The sequence below is a fragment of the Sapajus apella genome, unplaced genomic scaffold (genome assembly GCF_009761245.1).
Source record: "Sapajus apella isolate SASKATOON/1434 unplaced genomic scaffold, GSC_monkey_1.0 scaffold85, whole genome shotgun sequence".
Taxonomy (NCBI): Eukaryota; Metazoa; Chordata; class Mammalia; order Primates; family Cebidae; genus Sapajus; species Sapajus apella.
Window position 1 is genome coordinate 3,007,588 of NW_022437025.1, and position 26,977 is coordinate 3,034,564.

The 26,977-nt window shown below is 44.7% G+C and overlaps 1 protein-coding gene across 3 annotated transcripts in view; it reads left to right on the plus strand.

Moving 5' to 3' along the window:
* HTT (huntingtin) overlaps positions 1–26,977 on the plus strand; it is a 153,332-nt gene that overhangs the window by 76,349 nt on the left and 50,006 nt on the right. For 2 of the 3 annotated variants that reach the window (XM_032254022.1, XM_032254021.1), the window contains exons 29-40: positions 203–313; positions 6,770–6,847; positions 7,356–7,579; positions 8,817–8,895; positions 9,033–9,194; positions 11,982–12,037; positions 13,145–13,293; positions 16,071–16,207; positions 17,281–17,397; positions 21,512–21,634; positions 21,937–22,172; positions 23,197–23,339. In XM_032254022.1, coding sequence (XP_032109913.1) covers positions 203–313; positions 6,770–6,847; positions 7,356–7,579; positions 8,817–8,895; positions 9,033–9,194; positions 11,982–12,037; positions 13,145–13,293; positions 16,071–16,207; positions 17,281–17,397; positions 21,512–21,634; positions 21,937–22,172; positions 23,197–23,339 — 1,615 coding nt within the window. The remainder of the gene's footprint in view (positions 1–202; positions 314–6,769; positions 6,848–7,355; positions 7,580–8,816; positions 8,896–9,032; positions 9,195–11,981; positions 12,038–13,144; positions 13,294–16,070; positions 16,208–17,280; positions 17,398–21,511; positions 21,635–21,936; positions 22,173–23,196; positions 23,340–26,977) is intronic. The other variant, XM_032254023.1, reaches the window with a different exon arrangement.

Sequence of the window (26,977 nt, forward strand, 5' to 3'; positions counted from 1 at the left end):
TTGTATAGCTGTCTGAAAGGAATTTTTTTCCAAGATATTTCCCCAGTGCTGGAGACAAACACACAGACACAGCCCGAAAGCTGAGTGTACGGGGCTGCGCAGTGGAGGCGCCTGCTGCAGCAGCCGAGGGTTGTGTCTTTGCTGTACGTGACAAGGCTGTGACAGGGCCAGTAACTGTGTGTCTCTCCCTCACCTTCCCAAGGTCACTTTGGATCTTCAGAGCAGCACGGAAAAGTTTGGGGGGTTTCTCCGCTCAGCCTTGGACGTTCTCTCTCAGATTCTAGAGCTGGCAACACTGCAGGACATCGGGAAGGTTTGTGTCTTGTTTTCTTCTCCCTGGGTTGTGGCTGGCACACTTGCTGTGCGTCCTCTGGGCTCAGTGCATCTAAGACGGAGCCTGGTTCCTCAGGGTGGCTCTGGGAGGCTTCTCCCTGCCCCACGTGCTTCGTGTCACGGGACCCAAGTCTGACTCTGCCTTAGCCATGAAGTTTGGGATAAAGGTCTATTTGTATTCTGTTTTCATTTGTTATCATGTATTAGCTTAGACCCAGTTTAGTTTAGAAAATTAGTGGGTTTAAAAATTTTGAGGTCTCTTTTCTCTACACCATGGTTCTCAACTTATTTTGGGGGAAATATCTTGAGCCGAATACAATGGGAAAAGAGTCTCTACCCCTTTCTGTTCGAAATTCATTTTTATCCCTTTCTGTCTGAACAAAAACTGTATGGAATCAACACCACCCGAGCTCCGTGGGAAAAAGAGAAACCTGCTTCCTTCGCTTTGCTGGAATCAGAAGGTGCTAGGCCCCTCTGTATACTGGGCTCAGAGAGTACACTGTGTCTCTGTGAATATGGACAGTTAGCATTTACCAACATGTATCTGTCTACTTCCTCCTGTTTAAAGGGAGAAAAAAAAACTTTAAAAAATGGGGTTATAGAAGGTCAGCAAAGGTCGATTTGAGAAGCTTGGGTGGGTTAAGTGAGCATTGTGACAACATGGCTTCTCCTTTGGCATGTTTAATTGTGGCATTTGACAGACATCCTTGCAGTTAAGATGACATTTTTAAAATAAACTCTCTCCCAACGATGACTTGAGCCCTGCCACTCAATGGGAGAATCAGCAGAAGCTGTAGGATCTTATTTGGAATTGACATTCTCTATTGTAATCTTGTTCCTGTTTATTTTTAAATTTTCTTTTTGTTTCACTGGAAAGGAAAGATGATGCCAGTTTTAAACGTTAAAAGTATGCGAGTTGCTTTGTTACAATAAAACTAAACATGTACACAAGGATTTGATGCTTTTCTTTCAGCATAGGTATGCTTACTATGACCTTCCAAGGTTGACTTGTATAACATCACTGTCACACTTTGTCACCCTAGCTTCATGTTTTTTGATACACACTTTGTAGGATGTCCTCAGGGCTATGTGGATTGAGTAATGGGATCTGAATCAATGTATTAATATCTCTATAGCTGAGAAACATGGGTACAATTTGCCCTTGGTTTCTGAAAGTATTCACATCATTTGAAATACCAGATTGCTCAATACTTTCTGAGTATACTGTGCCCTTGATTTTTGTCTCCAAGTGGCAGTTTTTAAAATTGGCCTTTTATGTGGATATAAAATAATAGTGCCTGCCACCACCATCCACAGACCTGGTGCTCTAATGCCAAGTCGTACTTGGGACAATTGCTGGCATGTCTTCATTGGCTATATAAAATGTGGCCAAGGAGATAGGCGCTCATGGTTAGCAGTAACTGTCCCTGCTGTCTGGTATAAAGCTCTCAAGTGTGACTACGTGAATCTGTGTGGGATAATGGACCCAGCTCTGTCTGCTCAATGCCATTGTGCAGAGAAGCACCCTAATGCATAAGCTTTTTAATGCTGTAAAATATAGTAGCTGAAATTAAATGTCACTTTTTTCAGAGGTGAATTAATGGACAGTCCGGTGAAATTCAAAAGCTTTTTGATGTGTAAAACTTGATGAATGGAACAATTCCATCCATAGGCAAAAGTGTAACCACCTGTCTAGATGGATAGTGTATGATTTCTGCACAGGTCTCTGTTCTTAGTAAATACATCATTATACTGATCAGGAATCTTGCTCTCCAATAAAGGAACATAAAGAAAAAAAAAAAAAAAACTGGGGTCGGGGGGAGGTGTGACTTGCTCCTTTGTGCCTGAGGAAGTAACAGAGCTGGGGTTGACAGTCATGTTCTTTGGCTTTATGTCCAGGAATTTCCCCTACCGCACAAAACTATAGGAAAATTAGAATTCTGTGGTAAACACTCTATTGTGTACCCACAATCCAGCTTCTGCAGTTGTTCACGTTTGGCTAGATTCGCTTTCTGTGTGTGTAACCGTCTCCCCATTCACCAGCACAGCTTACTTTCTAATGCATTTTGAAAGGAGTGACAGATGCATCCCTTCAAACGTGTGTCTCCAAGTGAAATGCAGTATGTCCTTTGTTGTTATGTCTCTGAATCTTTTTATCTGGACGTGCAAACAAGGTTACCTAGTTTTAATCATTACACATGTTAGTGTTTCTTCTCTGTTAGTCCTCATGTTTTAACCCATATGTAAATTTAGTGTGTGCACTTGTCATTTTTAATGGCCCTCTAGTGTCCTGCTGTGTTGATACTCTGTCGTTCCCTGAGAGTAAAACTTGCTGAGACTTCAGTAATGTCACCTTGGTGTGAGGCTTTCCTGGCCATCCTTTTGAAACTCGCTTCTCTCTGTACTCTGTGTTGTCTTTTCCTGTTCATTTTTCTCTTTGACCCATAGCATCATCTAACAGTCAACCCTAAAAAAAAGGCATGAGAGAAATGTCCAAATACAGGTGGTCAATTTAGGATGAGAAATGAAGATTATAATTTGGCATGCATGGCATGGCCGGCCACCAGTGCCTCTGGTGAGGGAAGGGTAAGGGGGTGTCTTACTGTCGGAAAGGGAGAGAATCACAGAAGCTCCCTGGAAGCCGAGTTCATTGGCTCCAGAGGCTGAAAGCCAGAGTTGTCGTCATTCACTGGTGGAATTGTAGGCACTGGGCAGGTGTTCACTGGGGGAGGATTTTAGCTGAATTGCTGCAGTCCTCAAGAATGGCTAGTGATAAATCTGGTCATAGAACATATGTATTCATGCGGAACGTGCAAGCTGCGCACAGCAGGTATGTAAAGGATGCACTTGAAGGGTTTCTTGTGGGGTTGTTGGAAAGTCTTTGGAAACAGGCCTTACCTTGGACACGTAAGCATGAACCCCATCTCCTTTGTGCCTTCCTGGCCCAATTCTGTCTGGGTCTGACAAAGTGATTTCAAAGTATCTGCAACTTTCACAAAACATTCTGTTTATGCTACTTCTTTGTTCTTCAGTGCCATAGCAGTACCGGAAAGGTTGTGCTGTTCAGTGAACATCTGTTGAACGAAGAGATGTTCTTGTTAACACTTAGTTTGAGTGTCGCTTTATCTTATATCCACACTGTGATGGAGCCATATTAGCCCATTTGACACCATAGCTTGAAACTGAAAGTTGTGACCATTCGCAGGGCCAGATAAGTCAGTGGCAGAGCCTGAGTCAAGTCTCATGGTTTTTCAGAGCTCCCTCTCTTTGCCCTAAACCACTGTGCTTAATAAGAGCTCTTTAGTGGCTGACAGTCTCCGTGTGTCACACATTTTAGCAAAATGGAAAATACTAGATGTTTTAAATTTGAATGTGAGATATACTGAAATAAAAATCATCTAAATGAGAGTTTTTAAATAAGATTTTCTGAGAGTTTTTAAATAAGATTTTCTTTTTTGTATGTAGGATTTTTTTTAACCTTTTTATTATGACTGCCATATATAGAAATGGTTTTCAGTTACAGTCAGTGAATGTGTCAAATGCTGCCTTATCCAAAGAATAAATTATTAACAAGTCACAATTTAATGAAGATTGACGTTAGTTGATATTTATATTCCTGAAATCAGCCATATGGTTGTGTTTGTGTACATATTTTTAAAGGTGCATATAGATAATAATTTTATCTCTGAAAATGTTTGCATTTGGCATAAGAATTACCAGATAATTAACCATCTTATCCTCTGTCCTGTGTCTTTACAGGTAAAGGTAGATTTGCTCACCAGTACTTTTTTTTTTTTTTTTTTTTTGTAGTTTTTGAGACGGAGTCTTGCTCTGTCTCCAGGCTGGAGTGCAGTGTCATGATCTTGGCTCACTGCAACCTCTGTCTCCCGGGTTCAAGTGATTCTCCTGCCTCAGTCTCCCAAGTAGCTGGGACTACAGGCATGCTCCACCATGCCCAGCTAATTTTTGTGTTTTAGTAGAGATGGGGTTTCACCATGTTGGCCAGGAATGGTCTCGCTCTCCTGACCTCATGTTTTACACCCCCAGCCTCCCAAAGTGCTGGGACTGTAGGCGTGAGCCACTGTGTCTGGCCCCTGTTCAGTGCACATCACTAATTGTGTTTTTATCTTAGAAGTTTGATATAAGTCTTTAAAAAACTTCTCCCTGTGTCTCTGCTTAGCTTTGTGAACATAGTTGTAATAGCTGATTTAATGTCCTTCTCTGCTAGTTCTAAGATCTTATAATAACGTCTCAGTTGTCGGTGTTTTTGGTTGATTGATACTCCGCATGGATTGTGCTTTCCTACCTCTTTGCATGCCCGCTGGTTTTTGATTGGATGCCCAATATTGTGAATTTTACTTTGTTGGTTGCTAGATATTTTTTGTGTTCCCATAAATCTTCTTGAACTTTGTTTTGAGGTTAGTTGAGTTACATATAGATGGTACTCTTTTGGGTCTTGCTTTATAATTTGTCAGATGGGTTGGAGCAGTGCATAGTCTAGGACTAATTATTCCTCTACAGTACTCAGGAGGCAAGACCTTCCTGAGTACTCTACCTAATGACCCAGAAAGCTCGGGTTTTCCAGTGTGCCTGCTGAGAACAGTGACTGTTTCCAGCCCTGTGTGAGCACCGAGCACTGCTCCCTCTAATCCTTTCAGTTGGTTCTCTCCCTGGCATCCGGTAGTTTTCACACACACACAGCTTTGCTGAGTACTTGAGGGGGGACATTCCCCAGATCTCCAGGGCACTCTCTGTCTTGTTCTGTCTTCTCTGGTACTCGGCCTTATGAACCGTGGCTGTGTTGGTCTCCTTAGATTCACAGAGCCTCTTCAATTCAGGGAGTTGCCTGTCCCTCCTCCTTGTGCCACAGCCTAGAAACTCTCAGAGCAGTGAGCTGGGCAGTCGTAGGGCCCACTTTGTCTCTTGTCTCCCAGGGCTCACTGTCCTTCATTGCTGACGTCCAGTGTCTTGAGGACTGTGGGTTTTGTCTGTTTTGGTTTTCGTTTTCTTGGGTTGTTTCAGGCAGGAGGGTAAACCCAGTTTGTCACCTTCATTGTGCTCAGTAGTGGAAGTCTCATATTTTATATTGGATACTAGGATTTGGTACCCTGGGACTCTGGGAGCTCTCCAAAGGCCAGAAACAGCGTGCTTTCTCCCCGCTTTCCAGGGCTTCAGTTTCTGGTGCACATCAAGCATTCCATACACATTTGTTAAGGTCCTTTGTTAGACAAATTGTGATTCACAGGCTCTGTTTGTCCTGTTTTCAGTTAGCATGTAGTAGATATCTGCTGGGAGCTAGTAAAAACGAAAAGTGCCATACGACAAATTCAATTCTGAGAACAACCATACACATTCAGAATATAACTTGAGTACATCAGAATTTTAAAAACGTATGGCCCTTGAGTATTTGAAGCCAACAAGAATCTATTGCTTATTAGTAGAGGTATTTTGTCGAACAAGGGGAGAGGGAAGCACTTTCAATCTAATTGGTGTTGGCTTTTAGCAGCTGATAGAAACCAGTTTATGATTAGCCAGGCATTGGCGAAACAGGCTGTGCATTCTGAATGCCTGGATTGGTGGCGCTCTTTGAGTTGGCATCTTCTTCTTTCTTGATTCTTTGAGTTGGAGTTGCACTGTTGTTGTCCAGGCTGAAGTGCAGTGGTGCCATCTCGGCTCACTGCAACCTCTGCCTCCCGGGTTCAAGTGATTCTCCTGCCTCAGCCTCTGACGTAGCTGGGATTACAGGTGTATGCCACCACATCTGGCTCATTTTGTATTTTTAGTAGAGATGGGGTTTCACCATATTGGTCAGGCTGGTCTGGAACTCCTGACCTCAAGTGATCCACCTGTTTCAGCCTCTGAAAGTGCCTGGATTACTGGTATGAACTACCCTGCCTAGCCCCTTCTTGATTTTGGAAAGGACGTTGGGTGCCGTACACATTGTTATAGATGTTGATAAAAATAGCTTGTGAGAATAATAACATTAAGGTAGTTATTTTGGTCATTTTGCAGATCACTATAAGACAATTCTAGGGCTAATTTGTGGTAAATCACACATTGCTGTATTATGTGTTGTGCTTATTGGACATATTCAGGGGCCCTATGGAGGCAGAGCTCTTAGCTGCTTTGCACACTTCTGAATTTCTGCTCTGAGAATAGTACTGGATACCTAGTAGACAGTAGGTACTTGATAACAGTTTATTGAATGAATGAGTTAATAAAGAGATACATAGATGCCTGAAAGAATGGGATAACTTGGACTTCAAGGCTTTTTACTGACTCTTCAAAATAAGAAATGGAAAACTTCCCTCTGATTTTGCTCCACTACTTACATGATTTAAATGGAAGCCGTGTTGTGCTTTTGATTTCTATCTAGGGCTTTGTACAATAATGGGTCGTCTCTGAGTCTCTTAATGTCTCACTGTTCTTTCCACAGTGTGTTGAAGAGATCCTAGGGTACCTGAAATCCTGCTTTAGTAGAGAACCAATGATGGCAACTGTTTGTGTTCAACAAGTAAGAGCCTCATTTCTTTTCCTGTATCTGTTAAGACTTTCGGGTATGATGACAAAACACTGCTACTCCTTAAGAAGCAGGTGCTGGTGGTGTGATCAGCTGGAAGGATTGAGAGGTCCAGCCTAGTACCCCTCGGCTTACTCCATGATTGAGCCAAGAAGGCATCCTTCCCTTCGCTTCCCAGGACAGGGGCTGTCACTGTGGAGGGCAAAGGGCATGAGAAGCTCGCCTGCAACCACGCTAGTTAACTTCCCGTCCCTCGGGGTTTTTGTTTAGAGTGCCCAATCTCCTGTAGAATCACAGGGAGACCCAAAACCCTTAAGATACAAACAGCACTTCATACAGTATCTCGTGAGGTATTAATAGTGATTCACGAGAAGAATTTCACAGTCTGAATCTTTGCTGACATATCCAGTTATTTATAGATGGATTTGGTATTTGCGTGGGAAATTCTTAAAGTGTTTGTTGTTCATGCCACATTGTTGATGCTTCAATTTCTTCACTATAGTTATTGAAGACCCTGTTTGGGACAAACTTGGCCTCCCAGTTTGACGGCTTATCTTCCAACCCCAGCAAGTCACAAGGCCGAGTACAGCGCCTTGGCTCCTCCAGTGTGAGGCCAGGCTTGTACCACTACTGCTTCATGGCCCCGTACACCCACTTCACCCAGGCCCTCGCTGACGCCAGCCTGAGGAACATGGTGCAGGCGGAGCAGGAGCACGACACCTCGGGGTAACAGTTGTGGCAAGAATGCTGTCGTTGGTGGAAACACGAAAGAGCAAGCAGGAAATACTTTGTAAAAGAATAAAAACGAAAAATGGTAGCCAACATCTTCTTATAGTCTGCTGTATTCAAAGAACTCTAGGAAGTAATGGTTGATGCAAAGATGATTTAAGGCATAGCCCGGCCTTCCAAGAAGTGTGTGGCCAGTGAGTGAGATGGGCTTGGGACTTACACATCTCAGAGGTGGGGGTAGAGAAGGAGGAACACTGAGTGGCTGAGAAGCAGCCAGCTTTCATTGCCAAATTGTGTCAGCAAACCAGAACTGCCACCCATTCAAAGCACTGGCCCTTGAGAGTGGTGTGGCACGTGTTGATGGCACTTTTGTCAGGCCTGTAACAGGATGAAAGAACAGCTTCATTGCAGCACAGTAGTGCTGGTGTGCAGAGGTGTGTGAAGGGCATAGAGTCTAGGATATATTACCTTGTGTTATATAAACTTTGCGACTAGAAGTGTCTTTTCACTTAAATTTATGTTTGTGTTTTTAATGCCTGGGATACAGGACTTCTTAAATTGCCATAAGAATGAAAGGTATTTGAGTTGCCAATCTATGTAGTAGCAATAATGGAATCCTTTGTTTTTCCTTTTATAAACGTAGCGATTAAATAGCTACAATTAAAACACTAGAGTCAGGAGTCAAGGAAAATATCCATGTTCCAGGCTGTAGGTTGGTGATGTACTTACTGTATATTCGAGTTTCAGGAGTAAGTCTGTTTAAATGCTTTATTTGGGGTATTAATAAGCATGTGAGTGTGTGCATGTTTGAGTTAATTTCATATTGTTTCTTAGAAAGGATATAATTGATGTAAATACTTTAAAGGCTTTTCCTCCAACAAAACCATGTGATTTATTCTAAATTACTGGATCTTTCCAATGACCTTCACCTTTCACTCAAGTATCACTAAAGACTGGGCTGAGTAGTCAGTTACCTGTAGCAGAAAAAAAGCTCAGACTTGAGGAGCCTTCTACGGGTGACGAGACTTGATGGCTCTCAGGCAGCTGTAAACTCTAGTCATTATCTCAAGAGGGTGATGCCACCACACTGAGTGGCCTTTCAAGTTGTTTCTCAGTCTGACACGTTCTGATCATGTGAATGTGAAATAGGTTTGAGCAGGAGTATATCTGAGTGCACAGGAGATTATTTAAGGATATTCTCATTCTCTGCTTCCCTTTTATTCCCATTTGGCAGATGGTTTGATGTCCTCCAGAAAGTGTCTACCCAGTTGAAGACAAACCTCACAAGTGTCACAAAGAACCGTGCAGATAAGGTAATTGGTACCATCTGCGGCATGTGAACTCAGGCATGTCAATGCCAGAGATGAAACTAGAGCTGAGACTTTCCAGGTATTTTGTGTGAAGCTTTTAGTTGAAGACTCACTTACGGATTCTTTCTTTTTTTTTGTAGAATGCTATTCATAATCACATTCGTTTATTTGAGCCTCTTGTTATAAAAGCTTTAAAACAGTACACAACAACAACGTCTGTGCAGTTACAGAAGCAGGTTTTAGATTTGCTGGCGCAGCTGGTTCAGTTACGGGTTAATTATTGCCTTCTGGATTCAGATCAGGTTTGTCACTTTTATCTTTCATCCATCATACCTGTTCCTAATTTAGTACAAACTAGTCTAAAAGACACTGAAATCTACCTTAAAGAAATGTGAACTGTGTTTTCCCCCATCAGTTGCTGCTGCTTATCTATTTCATGCACTTAGCTAGTGCACAAGGCCTGGGGCAAAGCTAGCCTCAACAAGTCGGCGTCCCTGCCCCAGTGCCACGGACTCAAAGCTAACCTGAGTTAAATTGTAAGACATAGTTAAGATTTATTGTTTGGGGAACATTTTTTGCAAAATCTAGAGACTTAGTTTAGATGGATTATCAGTTACGGTCTTCTGTTTCAAGCTGTCTAACAGGTTAGCTTGCCTCTTTAAAAAGGAATTGGAATATAGAAGGACAGCAAGTGAGAACCGCGATCCTGGAGTTCACGTGGGAGCTGTGTAGCTCTGCACAAACATTTGCACTCTTTCCCTCTCGGCTGCATTGCCTTCCTCCTGCAGTGGCGTACTGACAAGTACTTACATTAGGGTCCTAAAGACTGGGCTGAGCAGGCAGTTTCCTGTCATGTCCTTCATGACACACATTCTTAAGATTCATGCCAATTAAATCTCTGCAGATGAAACTGCCTTTCCATCGTCAAAGTTTAACTGTCATTTTTGAGCCATGATCTTGGCCTACTTTCTTACGTGGGGTAGGAATTTTTTTGAGATAGAAATATTACACTTCTCTGTTTCCTTCTAGACATACATCTATCTGTTGATCCTGTCAGCCCTTTTATTCACCTGAAAGGGTCTGTTTCCCTAGGAGAACTGAGGGCACGAGGTCAACACTGATTTCCCACAGTGGGTATTGGGGCAGGGTCTGCCTATAATGAAAGAGGCATCAAGGGGTGGGCTTTGCCCTGGCCTGATTCTTTGACCCTTCTTTCACAAAACCTATCCCAAGAAAATCCATCTAAATGGGCCATTGCTCTCCTCAGGAAACATGCATTGGGAACTTTCCTTTCCTTTGACACTAGGAGGCTGCCTGGGGAGAAGCCCTGGTCTATGGCTGTGGGCAGCACGGGCTGAGAGGAGCAGGATCTCAAGAGGGCAGGGGCGCCCCAACTGGTTTAGTTCTGAAACTAAACCAGTTTCAGAAGCCAGATCCCTGATTTGTTCCGTTCTGGTAAGAACAAAGAGTGTAGTCTACCTTTTCTTTAAAATGTCCCAGTACCAGCTGGGCATGGTGGCACACCTCTGTAGTCCTAGTTACTGAGGAGTCTGAGGCGGGAGGATCACTTGAGACCGGGAGTTTGAATTCAGCCTGGGCAACGTGGCAAGACCTGTCTCTAAAATAATAGTAATAATAATAATTCCTATCTCTGGCAGGGTACAGTGGCTCATGCTTGTAGTCCCAGCACTTTGGGAGGCCAAGGCAGGTAGATCATTTGAGGTCAGGAGTTTGAGAACAGCCTGACCAACATGATGAAACCCCACCTTTACTAAAAAAAAAAAAAAAAAAAAAATTAGCTGGGCATAGTTGGTGGGTGCTTGTAATCCCAGTTACTCAGGAGGCTGAGGCAGGAGAATCACTTGAACCCGGGAGATGGAGGTTGCAGTGAGCTGAGATTGCGCCACTGCCCTCCAGCCTGGGTGAGACAGAGCGAGACTCTGTCTCAAAAATAATAGTAATAATAATAACTTGTGGTTGTGACTCATCATAGGTAGAAACTGATTTTCTCATATGGTAATTACAGACTATGGTCTCTTTGGGGCTGTCTTTAGTAGGAAAAAAAAAGACAACTCCACACTCTAACATAAAAGGGGTAGACTTGAATGTTGTATCAAATTGTTTAGTCATTCTGCTAGAGCGTTTTCTTCAGTGTAGAATACTTTCTGTTGCTTTCTCTGTCTGCAATCCCCATGCAACTCTTCCATGTTGAGGGAGGACAGCCTTGAGGCTCCCCCATGCTGCATGCACTCTGCAGGCATGTGGAATTCATCTCTGGCATGTGCTTCCCTCTGGGTCCCGCTGCCGCCTGCCCCCCCAGCCAGCGAGGCTCATGCCCAGCTGCCCTTCGTGGTGGTGTGGGGTCGTTCCTGCTGTGAGCACTCTGGTTTCCTGTTTGTTCTGATTGCCTTTCATCAGCCAGTCTCTGTGCCTTTCTCCCAGTTCTTAAGATTCAATGCAGTGACGGTTTTATGAACAAGAATAGAACACTATAACAGACACACCATTGAACTCTATGCTGATAATGGTTTATTGAGCACCTGCTGTATGTTTGCATTCCGCCCAGAGGCTCTGAAAAAGCCGGCGCCATATGCTCCATGCTTTATCCGTGGAAGCTCCCCATCAGATTGGGAAAGCTGGCGGCTGCATGGAATACTAGTGTGACACAAAACTGGCTCTCGTGCAGCCCTGATGCGCTGCCTCTCGGATGGTGGGAGGAAGAATGTCGACTCCTCTGGGTATCTTCTTACTAAACCAGCTTCAGGGAATCTGTTCTACTCTGTCTGCCATTAACTGGAACAGATGAGTCCCCAAGATGTACTTTTGGGTAATCCCTGACGTCTCTTGGAATTTAGTATTTGTTTTTCCGCTGAGGTTTCACCTCAGTGTGTAGTAAAGTTGCTGTTGAGGGGATTCCTGGATGTGCTCTACAATTATCTAGGATTATTTCAGAGTAGAGTTATGCTTATAGTCACATTTATCAGCTCTCAAGAAATTTAAAATTTATGCAGATGAACAGGAGGAGTAGAAACCTCGTTTTTACATTGTAATCCTACTATTGACGTGAAATTCTGTCTTCCTTCCCGTAGGTGTTCATTGGCTTTGTGTTGAAACAGTTTGAATACATTGAAGTGGGTCAGTTCAGGTAATAACATTTTATTATTTTAGATTTTTTTCCTCCTCCTTGTGTACTTACATGTCATTTGGGTTATTAAGATGAATGTTTAAAGTACTGTTAGGCATTTTTGCTGTTTTTTTTAAGTGGAAGTCTGATTAACATGCTGTGCATTTTTGCTTATCTTAAAAATTAATGTATATCTCAAGACTTGTTTGGAAGTAGTTATGTATCTGAAAATTCCATGTGTTGTCAGTTTTCATTATATATTTCAAAGCATTTAATTGTGTTGACAGGTGGCAGAATGAAATCTCATGTGGTGGAGCATTAGTTTTTAAATCTTCTTAGAGAAAGCAGTTTTTATATAAGGATGTCTTTAGTAATTGTGCACTTATAACTGCAGCTATTTTGTTGCTAGATGTTGAGGTTTTAATACTTCTTGCTACATCCATTACAGGTTTATAATTATTAAAAATTAAAATTCTTTAATTCCTGAAATACGTAATAAATACTGTAGTTAGGAAAACTTAGTGCAGAAGGAAAGTGCTCTCAGATTCCCTGCGGTCTGGAGACGCAGAGTTTATTCTGATTACATGACACCTCCACTGTGTTTCGGGGAAAGTTGCTTTTTCTCCTTTGAGTCTCAATTTCTTCAGGGGGAAAGGGGTAGAGGAGAGCTAGGAAGATCGTAGCTGCTGTGCCCCTGTGCCATCAGCAGCCTTCTACCTGCTCCCTCTGAACCCTTTTACCTGTCCTGGCTCTGCATGAGGGCACAAGTGGGTTGCACTGTGGTAGGCACAGGGTGAGAGTAGATCACTGACCGATGGGAGGCACTGTGCAGGGGTGGGTGAGGGTAGATCACTGACAGCTGACGGGAGGCACTGTGCAGGGGTAGGTGAGAGTAGATCACTGACAGCTGACGGGAGGCACTGTGCAGGGGTAGGTGAGAGTAGATCACTGACAGCTGACGGGAGGCACTGTGCAGGCACAGGGTGAAAGTAGATCACTGACACCTGTTAGCTTAATGCGCACTTGCTCTCACGGCCGAATCATAAGTTATTTTATGTTGCTTATGTTGATTATATTTGTGTATCTTCATTTGAACAGAAAGATCTATGTCGATTTTTTCATTTCTAGGGAATCAGAGGCAATCATTCCAAACATCTTTTTCTTCTTGGTATTACTGTCTTATGAACGCTATCATTCGAAGCAGATCATTGGAATTCCTAAGATCATTCAGCTCTGTGATGGCATCATGGCCAGCGGAAGGAAGGCTGTGACACACGGTAATGGAACACACCTTTCACTGTCGTCTTCGGTGACCTGACGTGCTTGGCAGTGTTCGTTTTCATACACCCACTTTCAGCTTTGTAAATCTGTGTCTTTGTACACGAATCTACCGATTAGAGATATTTCAAAAGAGAACAGAGCATGTTCTTTACTCTCAGCAGTTTGTAGTCTTCTCAGGGGAAAAAAAATGGAAGAAACAGTAAGACAGCCTAAGGTACAAATAGATTCTGAATATAAAGTTCCTGTTCATTCACATGAAACACTAAACATTTTTTGTTTGATCTCAGCCAAAAGACCAAGAAGCGATAAAACACTAAGGTTCTTAAATCCAACTTGCCGTAAATTAAATTTTGGTTTCTCACCCAGTGGCATTAGAGATACAGTTTAACTTGGTTCGGGCTTTCTGTTTTGCCTGATGGTTTTGCTGGAGCTTAAATAAGGACCCCAGGAGATGGCCAGCTGTGCAGGCTCCCAGCCCGTGGCAGGAGCTCTTGTGGTTTTGTAAATGAGTCGTCAATCTTTCTTTGAGGTTTTTGAACTGGACTTCGAGCATTGCCCTGCTGACCCCTCCCTGACTCCTTTGCTGGAATCTGTAGGCTTTTAAACTTTGACAGGGACACATCCCGAGACCCTTGCAGACCCCTAGATGTGACAATAGCACTACTGCCTAGTCCTTTCCACTCAGCGTGTGTGCAGGAGAGCATCAACCACGCTGTGTTTTGAGGCAGGGCCTTGGCTGACCTCTCACTCTTTACATAGCTAAGCTGGTTAGTCTTTGCCATGGCCGCACAAGGGCTTCAGCTTCACACAGCCACAGTATAGATTATTCAAGGCATAGGTGTTTTGCTTTCCTGGATTTGGAGGGTCTTCTGGCAGAGAATCAGCAGGCAGCCAAACTCGGCACTTTCTGCTGGGAAGCTTGGTCATCTGTGAGAGGGTCAGAAAGTGTGCCCCTCCATGTGTGCCTCTGAAGGGTCTGTGAGTATTCCTGTGTGTGCATGTCTTAGGGCCAGAGTGTGTATGTCACTGACACGTCAGAGTGTTTGTGTGCATTCGTGTCCCAAGAGGGTTGCAGTGTACCCTTCACTGAGGGGTCAGGGTGTGCCATGTGTGTGTGTGTCACTGACGGTGTCAGTATTTTGTATGTGCATGTCACTAAGGCATGAGAGTGTGCCGTGTGTGTATGTGTGTGCATGTCACTGACAGGGTCAGTGAGTATTCTTGTATGTGCGTGTCACTGAGGGGTCAGAGTGTGTCTCTGCTCGTGTGTGAGTACGTGTTACTGGGGGTCAGTGTTCCTGTGTTTGTGTGACACTGAGGGGTCAGAGTGTGTCTGTGTGTGTGCGTGCATGTGTGAGTGTGTGTGTGTGAGGACATGTCACTGAGGGATCAGTGAGTGTTCCTGTGTGCGTGTGTCACTGAGGGGTCAGAGTGTGTCTCTGTGTGTGTGTGCATGTGTGCGTACGTGTCACTGAGGTCAGTGAGTGTTCCTGTCTGTGTGACACTGAGCGGTCAGAGTGTGCCTCTATGTGTATGTGTATGTGTGAGTACGTGTCACGGAGGGATCAGTGAGTGTTCCTGTGTGCATGTGACACTGTGGGGTCAGAGTGTGCCTCTGTGTGTGTGTGCAAGTGTGAGTACATGTCACTGAGGGATCAGTAAGTGTTCCTGTGTGTGTGACACTGTGGGGTCAGAGTGTGCCTCTGTGTGTGTGTGTGCAAGTGTGAGTACATGTCACTGAAGGATCAGTGAGTGTTCCTGTGTGTGTGCCACTGTGGGGTCAGAGTGTGCTTCTGTATGCGTGTGCGTGTGTGAGTACATGTCACTGAGAGGTCAGTGAGTGTTCCTGTGTGCATGTGACACTGAGGGGTCCGAGTGTGTCTCTGGGTGCGCGCGTGTGTGTGTGAGTACCTGTCACTGAGTGTTCCTGTATGTGTGTGACATTGAGGGGGTTAGAGTGTGTCTCTGGGCATGTGTGCATGGGTGAGTACATGTCACTGAGGGATCAGTGAGTGTTCCGGTGTGTATGTGACACTGAAGGGTCAGAGCGTGTCTGTGTGTGTATGTGTGTGTGTACGTGTCACTGGGGTCAGCGAGTGTTTCTGTGTGCGTGTGACACTGAGGGGTCAGAGTGTGCCTTTGTGTGTGTGCAGGTGTGTCACCGAGGGGTCAGTGTTCTGTGTGTGCATGCCGTTGAGGTTCAGAGGGCTCCTGTGTGCCAATGAAATGGGTTTTGTAGATTTTTTAATATGTAGTCATAGTAGACCAATTATTTTGACTCCTAGTTTAGACCAAAACAATACCTGGGGGAAAATCCCTTATCTAATGAGAAAGTGAGTTTACTGAGAAAAGCATCATCATCCGATGGCTTTCATTAAATGTATTATATGGCAGTTTTTGTTGTCTTTTCAGATGAACCAAGTAAATTAATCTTGAGACCAGGAAAGTTGCTGTTTTGGTTGTTTGGAAAGCTTTGTCATTTTCAGATTGACTTTTTGAGTTACCTTTTTTCAGAAGTGATGTTAAATTACAGGAGCCCTAGTTGTTTTTTTTTTTAGAAGGCATCACAAAATGATCAGTGCTCAGAGGAAGAGCCTTGACCTTCCACAATGGTATAATGATTAATTGATAACCTTAATTCATCTCTTATCATAAACCAAGTTTGTATAAGGATTTTCTTTATTTCTTGAAAGCATTTTGTAAATGTTGAGAGCAGTTTTCCAAATGTAATTTCCATGAAGTGCCTGATGAGGGTGCCCTTTTTTGCCCACAGCCATACCGGCCCTGCAGCCCATAGTCCATGACCTCTTTGTATTAAGAGGAACAAATAAAGCCGATGCGGGGAAAGAGCTTGAAACCCAAAAAGAGGTGGTGGTGTCAATGTTACTGAGACTCATCCAGTACCATCAGGTAAGAGAAATGTGTGGTGGGACTGTCGTGGAGACTTGATCGTCCCCATACAGATGGAAGGAAGTGCCGTGTGGTCTAGTTGTTTGCTAACCAGTTCAGAGTAGCACTCACTGTTAACAGTGTTGCTTTGAACCAGCGTTTAGCTTTCTGGGGCCTTGGGAGATGCCGGGGGACGGGCAGAAGGTGTCGTCGTTGTTTATCTTCAAAGTGGGCACAGCCGCAGGGGGCCACCTGACTCCTGGTCGGAGTCACCAGATCATTCAAGACAGTGAGGCCCTCTTTTCCAAAACAGGGACCAAAAAATCAATTGACAGTGTTGGTCAAGATGGTAGAAATCTGAAAAATGATAGAAATCTCAACTCTGAAATAAAAACTTTATTTGTAAATTTATTTACCACTATTTTGACATAGGGCTAAGGTCTTTTTCTTTGAGCTGACTTCTGCTTTTGTTTTTTGAAGGTGGCATAGGAATTTAAAGATGTTTCAAGGCAGCCTGAGTGCAGAAACCCAGCTTTTTTTAATGATTTCTCCTTTCGTTTAACTTGGACAGTTGTCTAGCCCTGGCTTATTTTGTCAATTCTTTTTAGCTGTTTGTCTTTGAATCTTTATGAAGCCATAAGCTTTTCTCATAAACAGCAACACTTTCTTTGTTCATTCTTATTTTAATCTCTGTAGTATTTAATTAAATACTTAATGCCCAATTAAATCACATAATTGCAATGAAAAAGTCCATGTATCATAAAGAGTGATCGCTCACAAAAGTGAGTGACTGGCAAGCCCGTCATGACAAGCAGAGCTGGCTGGGTGGGTGGGTGTCCTGGAGAGGAGCTCATCAGGCACTTGTTCAGTGAGCTCTGGGCGTGCTTCACGGAGAGTGTTTTGTTCTGATTCCCCATCGTTTCTCGTGTCATAGAGTGGCGATTGCATCAGTGTCCCCCTGTCCTCATTGGGATCACATCTGCTTGGATCCTAGAGTCTTCCAGCTGAGCTGGGACAAGTGTGACAGGTGGACGCGTTGGGGGTGGAAAGGCACCTCTTGGCAGCTGACTTTCTAATTGTGCACACTCTTGCAGGTGTTGGAGATGTTCATTCTTGTCCTGCAGCAGTGCCACAAGGAGAATGAAGACAAGTGGAAACGACTGTCTCGACAGATAGCTGACATCATCCTCCCAATGTTAGCCAAACAGCAGGTTTGTGCGCAGAACCTTGGCTCATGGTTGCATAGTGATGGTAACTTAAGGTCCTTGTGAAAGGCGGGTGGCTGGAATCAGCTATGTCTTCAGTCCTGATAGAGCTGTGCTTTGACGGCAGTTCTCCATGCTTGCTGGTCATGGGGCAGCTGACTTCATTTCTTCTCACAATGCCATCTCAGCTTGGTATTGCCCACCTGCTTTACAGGGGGAACCCCCAGCTCAGAGAGGTTCTGGGGGTGATCAGGCAGCACATGGGCTTGGAGTGCTGGGGTGAGGGCGGGCCAAGGCTGACTGTAAAGCCCGTGCCCTTACCTCCTGCACTGCCTCCTGCATTCTGCTCGACCCAGTGTTTTATTTGGTGGGTAGATTTTTGTTTTTGTTACCTCTCTACTTGTAATTTAGCTGTTTTCTAGTTCTTTCCTTTCCCTTTCTTTTTTTTAAGACAGGGTCTCGCTCTGTCACCCAGGCTGGAGTGCAGTCGTGTAATGTCACGGCAACCTCTGCCTCCCAGGTTCGTGATTCATCCACCTCAGCCTCCCAAGTAGCCAGGACCACAGGTGTGCACCACTATGCCTGGCTAATTTTTTGTATTTTTAGTAGAGATGAAGTCTTGCCGTGTTGCCCAGGCTGGTTTTGAACTCCTGGGCACAAGTGATCCACCACCCTTGGTCTCCCAAAGTGCTGGGATTACAGGTGCGAGCCACTTGGCCTGGCCAATCCGTCATTAATCAGAATTTTTATGATCCAATGGCATGAATTGTTGTTTCTGCAAATGCAGTGGAAGGAAATGGCCTGGCAGTGCCTTTTACCCATGGTTTCAGAAGCAGCGTGCCTCCGTCAGGCACAGGCCGCTGTGCCCCCAGTGTAGCAGCATCTTTGTAGCTCACAGAGAAGGGCGGTGGGGACCTCCTCAAGGCAACTCTGCCAGAAAATCTCATGAGCTGTCTGGCAAAGCTCGAGGTTGCCTTTTAAATGGACTCAACAAATACATGTTTGTTTATCTTGATTAAACAGCTACTCTGTATATGCAGGTAGTCTGTGGTTTTTGGCATTTGATTTAAACTTAGAGCCATGTGATATTGATGGCTACTGCCTTCATGCCTGCACCCCCATTCTGATTCCGTAACGGAATGTTACCCTGAGACTAGTTGGACAGTGGGACAGGGAACCTGGCTTCTGGTGAGATTGGCAGCAGTTTCAGTGTGGTCGGGTCTCCCTGCCTGCACATGGTTTTAGAGTGATGCTCTGGAAGATTTTCCCTTCTCTTCTGTGCATAATCTGAGTAGCGTGGAGATTGAAGGCCTGCATGCATGGTCCAATATCTGACTGTGTTTCTGCCGCAGTGGAAATTGTGTGTTAAAACATTTATGAAACACTAGCACAGCCCTGCCAGGTGGCTCAGCACAGATGCACGTTGCATTCAGAAGTAGTGCTGGATACTGTCCCCTTACTGGCAGTACATGCATCAGTGATCAAAGCACATTAAAGAAAACACCCCTGCCTTCTTGGAGTAAAGATTTTGTTGGGATGAGGGTGAGGGGACAGACAGTAAAAAACAAATTAGTGACGTCTGTACCATGTCGAATGATCAGGATCACTGTACGGAAGAATCCAGGAGGGAACAGAGGTAGGTAGTGTCAGTGTGGTGAATGGCATTGTTCAGTTGGTGATGAGAAGAAGCTTTGGCGATCTGGTGACACTCGAGTGAATTTGCAGAAAGAGCTGAGCCTAGGCGATACCTGGGGAAGGAGCATTCCAGGCAGAGCAAGCAGCAATGCAAAGGCCCTGGGGGGAGACATGCTGTTAGGGTACCAGCAGTGGGGCTAGGGATGGGGCCGCCATGGGGATGGAAGGGCGCGAGGCCTGGTGGGGTGAGGCCAGCATGGAGGAGCTTTGAGACGGTTTGCCGTCATGTGATGTAGGCGTTAGCAGGCTCATTCTTACTCCTGAGTTGAGAATAGCATTGAGGAGGAGGTGAAGGCAGAGCAGGGCCACCTGTGTGAGGCCCGGAAGTGGAGTGGAATTGCCTGAGTGGGCGTCCCTTGGCAGCATGAAACCAGAACCAGCAAGGTTTGCTGGTGGCTTAGATGTGGGATGTGAAGAGAACAGGGCATCGGGGGTGATGTCAGGGTGAGGACAGGGTGGCTGTGGATGAGGTGGGGCAGACATCAGGGGCAGCAGTAGGTCAGAGCCTATCTGGACATAGCAGTTGAGACCCCATAGGTCCTTAGTGAGTCGAGGTCACCATCAGGTGTTTGAGCCCGGAGTTGTTGAGAGACTGGGGCAGGAAGTCAGCATCTGAGATGTCCACTCACAGCGGACCCGGCCTGGCGGGAGAGCAGGAGAAGCTTGAGAACTGAGCTTGCTGAGTGCCAGCTCCGAGGTCAGGGAGGTGAGGGGGCCAGTGCTGGGGCAGGAGGAGCCGGCAGCTGCGGGGTTCCTCAAGCCAAGATTTGTTAAGGCGTTTTGTGGAGGAAGGCCACATTTGCTGTGAGCACCCTGGGAACTTGGTCCAGATTTGGCAGCGCCGAGGGCACTGGTGAGTGGTTTTGGAGGAGCAGAGGGAGCCAAACCCCAATAGGAGTGTGTTCCTGAAAGGACAGGAGAGAGACTTGGAAAGAGGTTTCACTGGAAGAGGGGATGGAGAAATAGGGGGGTAGCCAGAGGAGAAGACGAGTTGGCAAGGGGTTAAGTTGGCAGAAATTAGGGCCTGTTTACGCACTGAGGGCAGAAGCAAACCGGTAGTATCAGCTCATGACGTGGTGTTCACAGACACGGGTCAGGATTGGCTTCATGGATGACAGAGCACTGTGGGTTCTCTGAAAGGAGCTGGGGAGGAGGCAGAATTGGTGGGCACAGGTGAGGGTCCAGGTTGCAGGAATCCTGGAGCTCAGAAGCGCGGTTGTTCCCTTGTTGTAAGATGTGGCTGGTGCTGTGAGCTTCACATCTGTGCCTTGAAAAACACATCTCTTTGCAGAGTTGTTTACTGTGTGTATACACACTCAGTAGTAACAACAATTGGAAACAATGCCCACTGTCAATCAGGAATGGTTGAACACACTGTGATACAAGCTTAGACTATTGTAGCTTGGGCTATTTTGCATCATTAAAAATGTTCTGGCCAGTGCGGTGGCTCATACCTGTAATCCCAGCACTTTGGGAGGCCAAGGGAGGCAGATTGCTTGAGCTCAGGAGTTTGAGCAACATGGTGAAACCCTGTCTCTACTAGAAATACAAAACCTAGCTAGGTGTGGTGGTGTGCGCCTGTATTCCCAGCTAACTCAGGAGGCTGAGGTGGGAGGTTCACTTGAGCCCATTAGCGCACCGCTGCACTCCTGGGGGATGGAGCAAGACCCTGTCTCAAATAAAGAAATAAAAGAAATGGAAGAAATGGGAGGGAGGAAGGAAGTTCAGCCACTTGCCTGGGGAGTTTTCCATTGCACTGTTAAGTGAGAAAAGCAGAGACGTTTATGATTTATGATTTTTCAGAACAACTGAAACAAAACCTCTGGGTGTGAGGGGGCAGGGATATGGTTACAGGAAACTTTAGAAAAGGACAACATGCCAGTTTGCTAGCATTTGTTACAACTGTTGGGGGACGGATGGAGTGCAGAAAGAGAAAAAAGGAAGAGTGCACACTATCCTGTGTGTGTGTGTACAAAGGGATGCCTGGAAGACTGCTTCCCAAAATGTTGGTCATGATTGTATCAGTTGATTTTTTTCACACTTTTGTTTATTTGAGTCTTTTATAGAAAGTAATCCCAGCTACTCGGGAGGCTGAGGCAGGAGAATCACTTGAACCCAGGAGGTGGAGGTCGTGGTGAGCCAAAATTGCGCCACTGCACTCCAGCCTGGGCAGCGAAACTCCATCTCAAAAAAAAAAAACAAACCTAAATCTAAATGAAAAGATTTCCATCGTGGGAAAAAATAGCTGATACAGTGTTGTTCTAAAAAATGTTTGCTTTGCTCACCACTAAACTTAAAATGCTTTTAAATGGGGAAGGCAATGATGAGATGATGACAGTAATTTGCACTCGAGTCACATAACTGATGTATAGGAAGCTGTTTCTTTTGGCTAACACAGAAATGTTTGTGGTGTTTGACTCCACAGATGCACATTGACTCTCATGAAGCCCTTGGAGTGTTAAATACTTTATTTGAGATTTTGGCCCCTTCCTCTCTCCGTCCAGTGGACATGCTTTTACGGAGTATGTTTGTCACTCCAAACACAATGGTGAGTCTTGCCTGGCTCAGCAGCTGAACCAGGAGGGCTTGTTCACGCACTGATTGCTGGGACCACCCCCGGAATATCTGAGTTGGTCAGTTTGGGTGGAGCTTGAGAATTTGCATTTTTTAATAAGTTCCCAGGTGATATTAAAGCTGCTTCTCTGGGACCACACTTTGAGACTCAGTGATAGACAGATTTATTGGTAGGATGGTAAAATAGGGGCAGTTTTCTTTCACAAAATTGGCAATTGGGGGAAATTTAATCTTCCATTTTTCTTCAGCTATGACTTAGTATTTTGTTTATTTTAGGCATCTGTGAGCACCGTTCAACTGTGGATATCGGGAATCCTAGCCATTTTGAGGGTTCTGATTTCCCAGTCAACTGAAGATATTGTTCTTTCCCGTATTCAGGAGCTCTCCTTCTCTCCATATTTAATCTCCTGTCCAGTAATTAATAGGTTAAGAGATGGGGACAGTAATTCAACACTAGAAGAACACAGTGAAGGGAAACAAATAAAGAATTTGCCAGAAGAAACATTTTCAAGGTATGCTTTATATCTAAGCCAATAACCAATCCATGCCTTTTGGGAGGTCACGTGGTGTTTTGTGATCAGTAAGTCTGGAATAACACTTGGTCTCACTTCAGTTCTGAGTTGGGTAAAGTAGTTTGTATTAGTGTAATTTTCTAATCCGTCCTTATCTGTGGCTCTTAGTTCTTACCTCTCCTGAGGTTCTGTCATGTTCTGTCTCTTGTCCTCATTGGAGATGCTACAGCAGTGGCTCATCTCAGGCAGGGCAGGGCAGTGGGGTGTCTGTGCTAGGGGCAGACAGTATGGGTGCATTGCCTTCAGGAAAGTTAAAACCCAAGAGAAGCCACTAAAAGTGAGTCTTATATTTATTCTCACCATGTGCTGGCAGTTTTAGGCACTGTCAGTAATAAAATACTTCTCCCTGCAAGGCGGCTGGCCTCCACTGAATATCTGTAGTATCAAATCCTGTCTTCCCTCATACATTGCTTGGAAGCTCCCTGAGGACAGTGATCAGGCGTTCGTAAATGCTTGTTGACCAGATGGGTCTCTGTCCACCTCTGATGGATTCCGAGCATTCACTGAGTTCATGCAGCCGTCACTTGGTCTGTCATCGGCGGGGATGCCCTGTGTTGTTGATGGAGATGAGCCCAGTAAGCCTGCTGGGCATCTTTTTGTTTGCAGGTTCAGCAGCAGCCCGTGGCTTTCCCTCTGTCACATTGAAGCAGCTGGCTAAAACCGATGATACGTTAAATTTCTGTGACAGATGATCAGCTTATATTTGTATATTGCTGTACAGTTTATAAAGCTTAAAAAAAATGCTGCCTCCATTTTATCCTCAGCGAGGAAGGTGGTGCACAGAGAGGCAAAGTGACTGAACCCAGAGCAATGGCATTATGCATTTCACTTTACCTGTTTATTGTACTCTGCCTGGATTTTTACTTCCCTTACATCTACCGTATATATATTTTCATATATGCTTGGCATAAGTGCTGTATAGTAGTCACCTAATTCATTGTCATCCTTTTCTGTTTCTTGGAAGGTTTCTCTTACAACTGGTTGGTATTCTTTTAGAGGACATTGTTACAAAGCAGCTGAAGGTGGAAATGAGTGAACAACAACACACTTTCTATTGCCAAGAACTAGGCACGCTGCTCATGTGTCTGATCCACATCTTCAAGTCTGGTAGGTGAATCACATTAGTCTTCCCAGAGTATCTCATTCCCCGTTCTGCGCTGTACACTCTGAGTGTAGGAGCTGTGCTGCCTGGTAGAAACTCTGCCTTGCCCAGTGTGCCAGTTGGAAATGTTTGTTGCTGATAGAGTAAACCTGATACCGGCCAGGTGCTGCGGCTCACGCCTATAATCCCAGCACTTTGGGAGGCTGAGGCAGGCAGATTACTTGAGGTTGGGAGTTCGAGACCAGCCTGACCAACATGGAGAAACCCCAACTCTACTAAAAATACAAAATTAACTGGGCGTGGTGGCGCATGCTACTTGGGAGGCTGAGGCAGGAGAATCGCTTGCACCTGGGAGGTGGATGTTGCGGTGAGCCGAGATTGCGCCATTGCACTCCAGCCTGGGCAATGAGAGCGAAACTCCATCTTTAAAAAAAAGGGTGAACTTGATACCATATGACCCAGCAGTTCCACTCTTGGGTATATACCCAGAAGAAAAAAAAAGATATTTGTATGCCAGTATTCATAGCAGCATTATTCACAGTAGCTAAAATGTGGAAGCAACTGAAGTGTCCATTGATGGATGAATGGATAGGCAAAAGTCAGTATATACTTACACTGGAATATTATGCAGCCTTAAAAAAGAAGGACATTCTGACACATGCTACAACGTGGGTGACACTTGAGGACATTGTGCTAAGTGAAATAAGCCAGTAACAAAAGGACAAATACAGTGTGATTCCACTTATATGAGGGTTCTAGAGTAGTTAATTCGTAGATACAGAAAGTAGAATGGTGGTTTTCAGGGGCTGTGGGGGAGGGGGAGTTATTTTTTAATGGTTATATCATTTCCCTTTTACAAGATGAAAGGAGTTATTCTAGAAATGAATGGTAGTGATGGTTATATAACATTATGAATGTACTTAATGCTACTGACCTTTAAAAATGGTTAAGATGGGCCAGGTGTAATGGCTCATGACTGTAATCCAAGCACTTTGAGAGGGCAAGGCAGGAGGATTGCTTGAGCCAAGGAATTTGAGACCAGCTTCAGCAACATGGCAAGACCTCATCTGTACAAATAAACTAGCCGGGGATGGTGTTATGGCTGTGGGCCCAGCTACTCAGGAGACTGAGGCAGGAGGATCGCTTGAGCCCAGGAGGTGTGTTCATGCCACTGCACTCCAGCCTTGGCTATAGAGTAAGACCCTGCCTCAAAAAAACAAAACAAGACCTAAAAATGGTTAAGATGGGCTAATCGCAGTGGCTTACGCCTGTAATCCCAATACTTTGGGAGGTCAAGGTGGGTGGATCAGTTGAGGCCAGGAGGTTGAGACCAGCCTGAGCAACATAGCAAGACCCCCATCTCTACAAAGAAAATTAAAAACTAGCTAGGTATGATGGCATGTGCCTGTGGTCCCAGCCACTTGGGAGGTTAAGGTGGGAGGATTTCTTGAGCCCAAGAGTTCAAGGCTGCAGGGAGCTATTACTGCACTCCAGCCTGGGCTGCAGAATGAGACCTTGCCTCTTCCCAAAAAAAAAAAAAGGTAAACCTGAGAGCTTCCTCCTGTTTTAAAGATTTGAAGGGCCAACATGTTTTCACTTTTACAAATGATCAGGGTCAGTGAAGGTTGGGCATGGTAGCTCACACCTGAAATCCCAGCACTTTGGGAGGCCAAGGTGGGAAGATTGCTTGAGCTTGAGACCAGCCTGGACACCATAGCAAGAGATCCCATTTCCACAAAAATAAAAAAAAGTAGCTTGGCATAGTGGCATAAGCCTGAGCCCAGGTGGTCAAGCTGTAGTGTGCTGTGGTTGTGCCCCTGCACTCCAGCCTGGAGTCACAATCGAGATTTAGACCCTGTCTCTAAAGAAAGAAAATGACAAGGACAGTGAACCCAAGAGAGAAAGTCACAAGATGCCAGATGTGTAGCAAGCATAGAAACAGACCACTCCAAATTAGGACAGTGTGTTTTCCAAGAAGAACAACTGTAATGAGAATGCTTTGCTTTACATAGGCAAGTAAAAAGCTAGAAAACTAGTTACAGGGGATAGGCACATCTTTCTTCTCTCAACAGCAAAAAGAAAGGCAATTCTAATCTCTAGGAAAAGCAAACAGCATTAAGTCATGGTCCAAATATGAAGCAAGCCAAAATGTGGTTTGATTTCCAGCAGTTGATCTGTTGGGAACCCTTGATATTAAAAAGCTTCTCCTTTAAGTGGCTTCGGGGTCGCAATCAAAGACCTGTAGAAAGAGATGCCACCCTTCTAGGATCTTTGGCTCTGGTGGGAACTGTATTCACATAGTCATAATGTAAATACTGCCTGAGCTTTCATTTTTGGAATCCATGTGTGACTGAAACGCTGAAGACTTACTGACCTAATTATGGTTTCAGAACAGAATGAAAATTTTTTCATTTCTGATTAATATAAAAGGAAAATTAGCCAAGTTAATTTGGGAAGTAGATGGTAGAGATGGGGTAGGGAATGGATGGGGCACTAAAATCCGCATCTAGCATTGTTGAGGTTATGCGATTACATCATCTAAAGTTGACAGACCAAAATAGAGAGGCTACAAAGGTATCCAAATAGAACTAAAAATGTAACTCAGATTAGTAGGAGGTAGTATAAATGACTGAAATCTCATCTTTATTATGGTGGAATTAATGGGTAATGTCTAAAGTTGTTTGAAGTCTAAAAATCATGACAAGTCATGATGAGGTTATTGTATTCAATAATCTTTCAGTTGCAGGGGTAAAACTCCAGTTTAAACTAGAGGAAGAGAAAGAATTGATAGGTTTGACCGCCTAGAAAGTACAGACAAGAGTAGTAGTTGGTTCTCTTTAGGTAGGTGGGGCTGCATCTGATGTTTTCATTCTGTGATCTGCCTTGTATATTTATGCATCTTAGCTCTGCTTTCTCCTTTTAAATGTATTGTAATTTATATAATTTTTTTGAATTTTAAAGATAGGGTCTCACTTTGTCGCCCAGGCTGAAGTGCAGTGGTGCAATCATGGCTCACTCTAGCCTCAAACTTCTGGGCTCTAGAGTTCCTCCTGCCTCAGCCTTCTGTGTAGCTGAGACTATAGGCATGCACCGCTATGCCTGGCTAGGTTTTAAATTTTTTTTGTAGACATAGAAGTCTTGCTATGTTGCCCAGCTGGTCTTTAACTCCTGGCTTCAAGCAGTCCTCCCACGTCAGCCTCCCGGAGTGCTGAGATTATAGGTTTGAGCTGCCGCGCCCAGTCTCATCTCCACTTTCTGTGTTAGTTTTGTTCTCTGGTGGGCTCTTTTCACGTGGCAGAAGATGGCCTCTAGCAGGTTGTGTTCTCAGCCCCTCAGGTAGGCGTTCGATTGGCCCTGCATGAGTCATGTTGGTGATCATGAATCCCTGAACACTCTGGTCTGCCTGGGCCAAATGAGAGACTGGACAGCATTCCACTGATGAGGAGGTGGGGCTGGTCTCTGGGAGTAAGGGAGAGGAATGCAAGCAGTAACTGATGGTCTGCTGCAAGGGATAACAGCGCATCAATTAGAATTTTGGAGGTAACTACCAGAACTGAAAACAGAAATGCTAACAAGTAGTTGCCTTAAAAAGGAATGGGGAAGGTGCTTTTGTGATCAGAAGCTCCTTTCTCTTACTGGATTT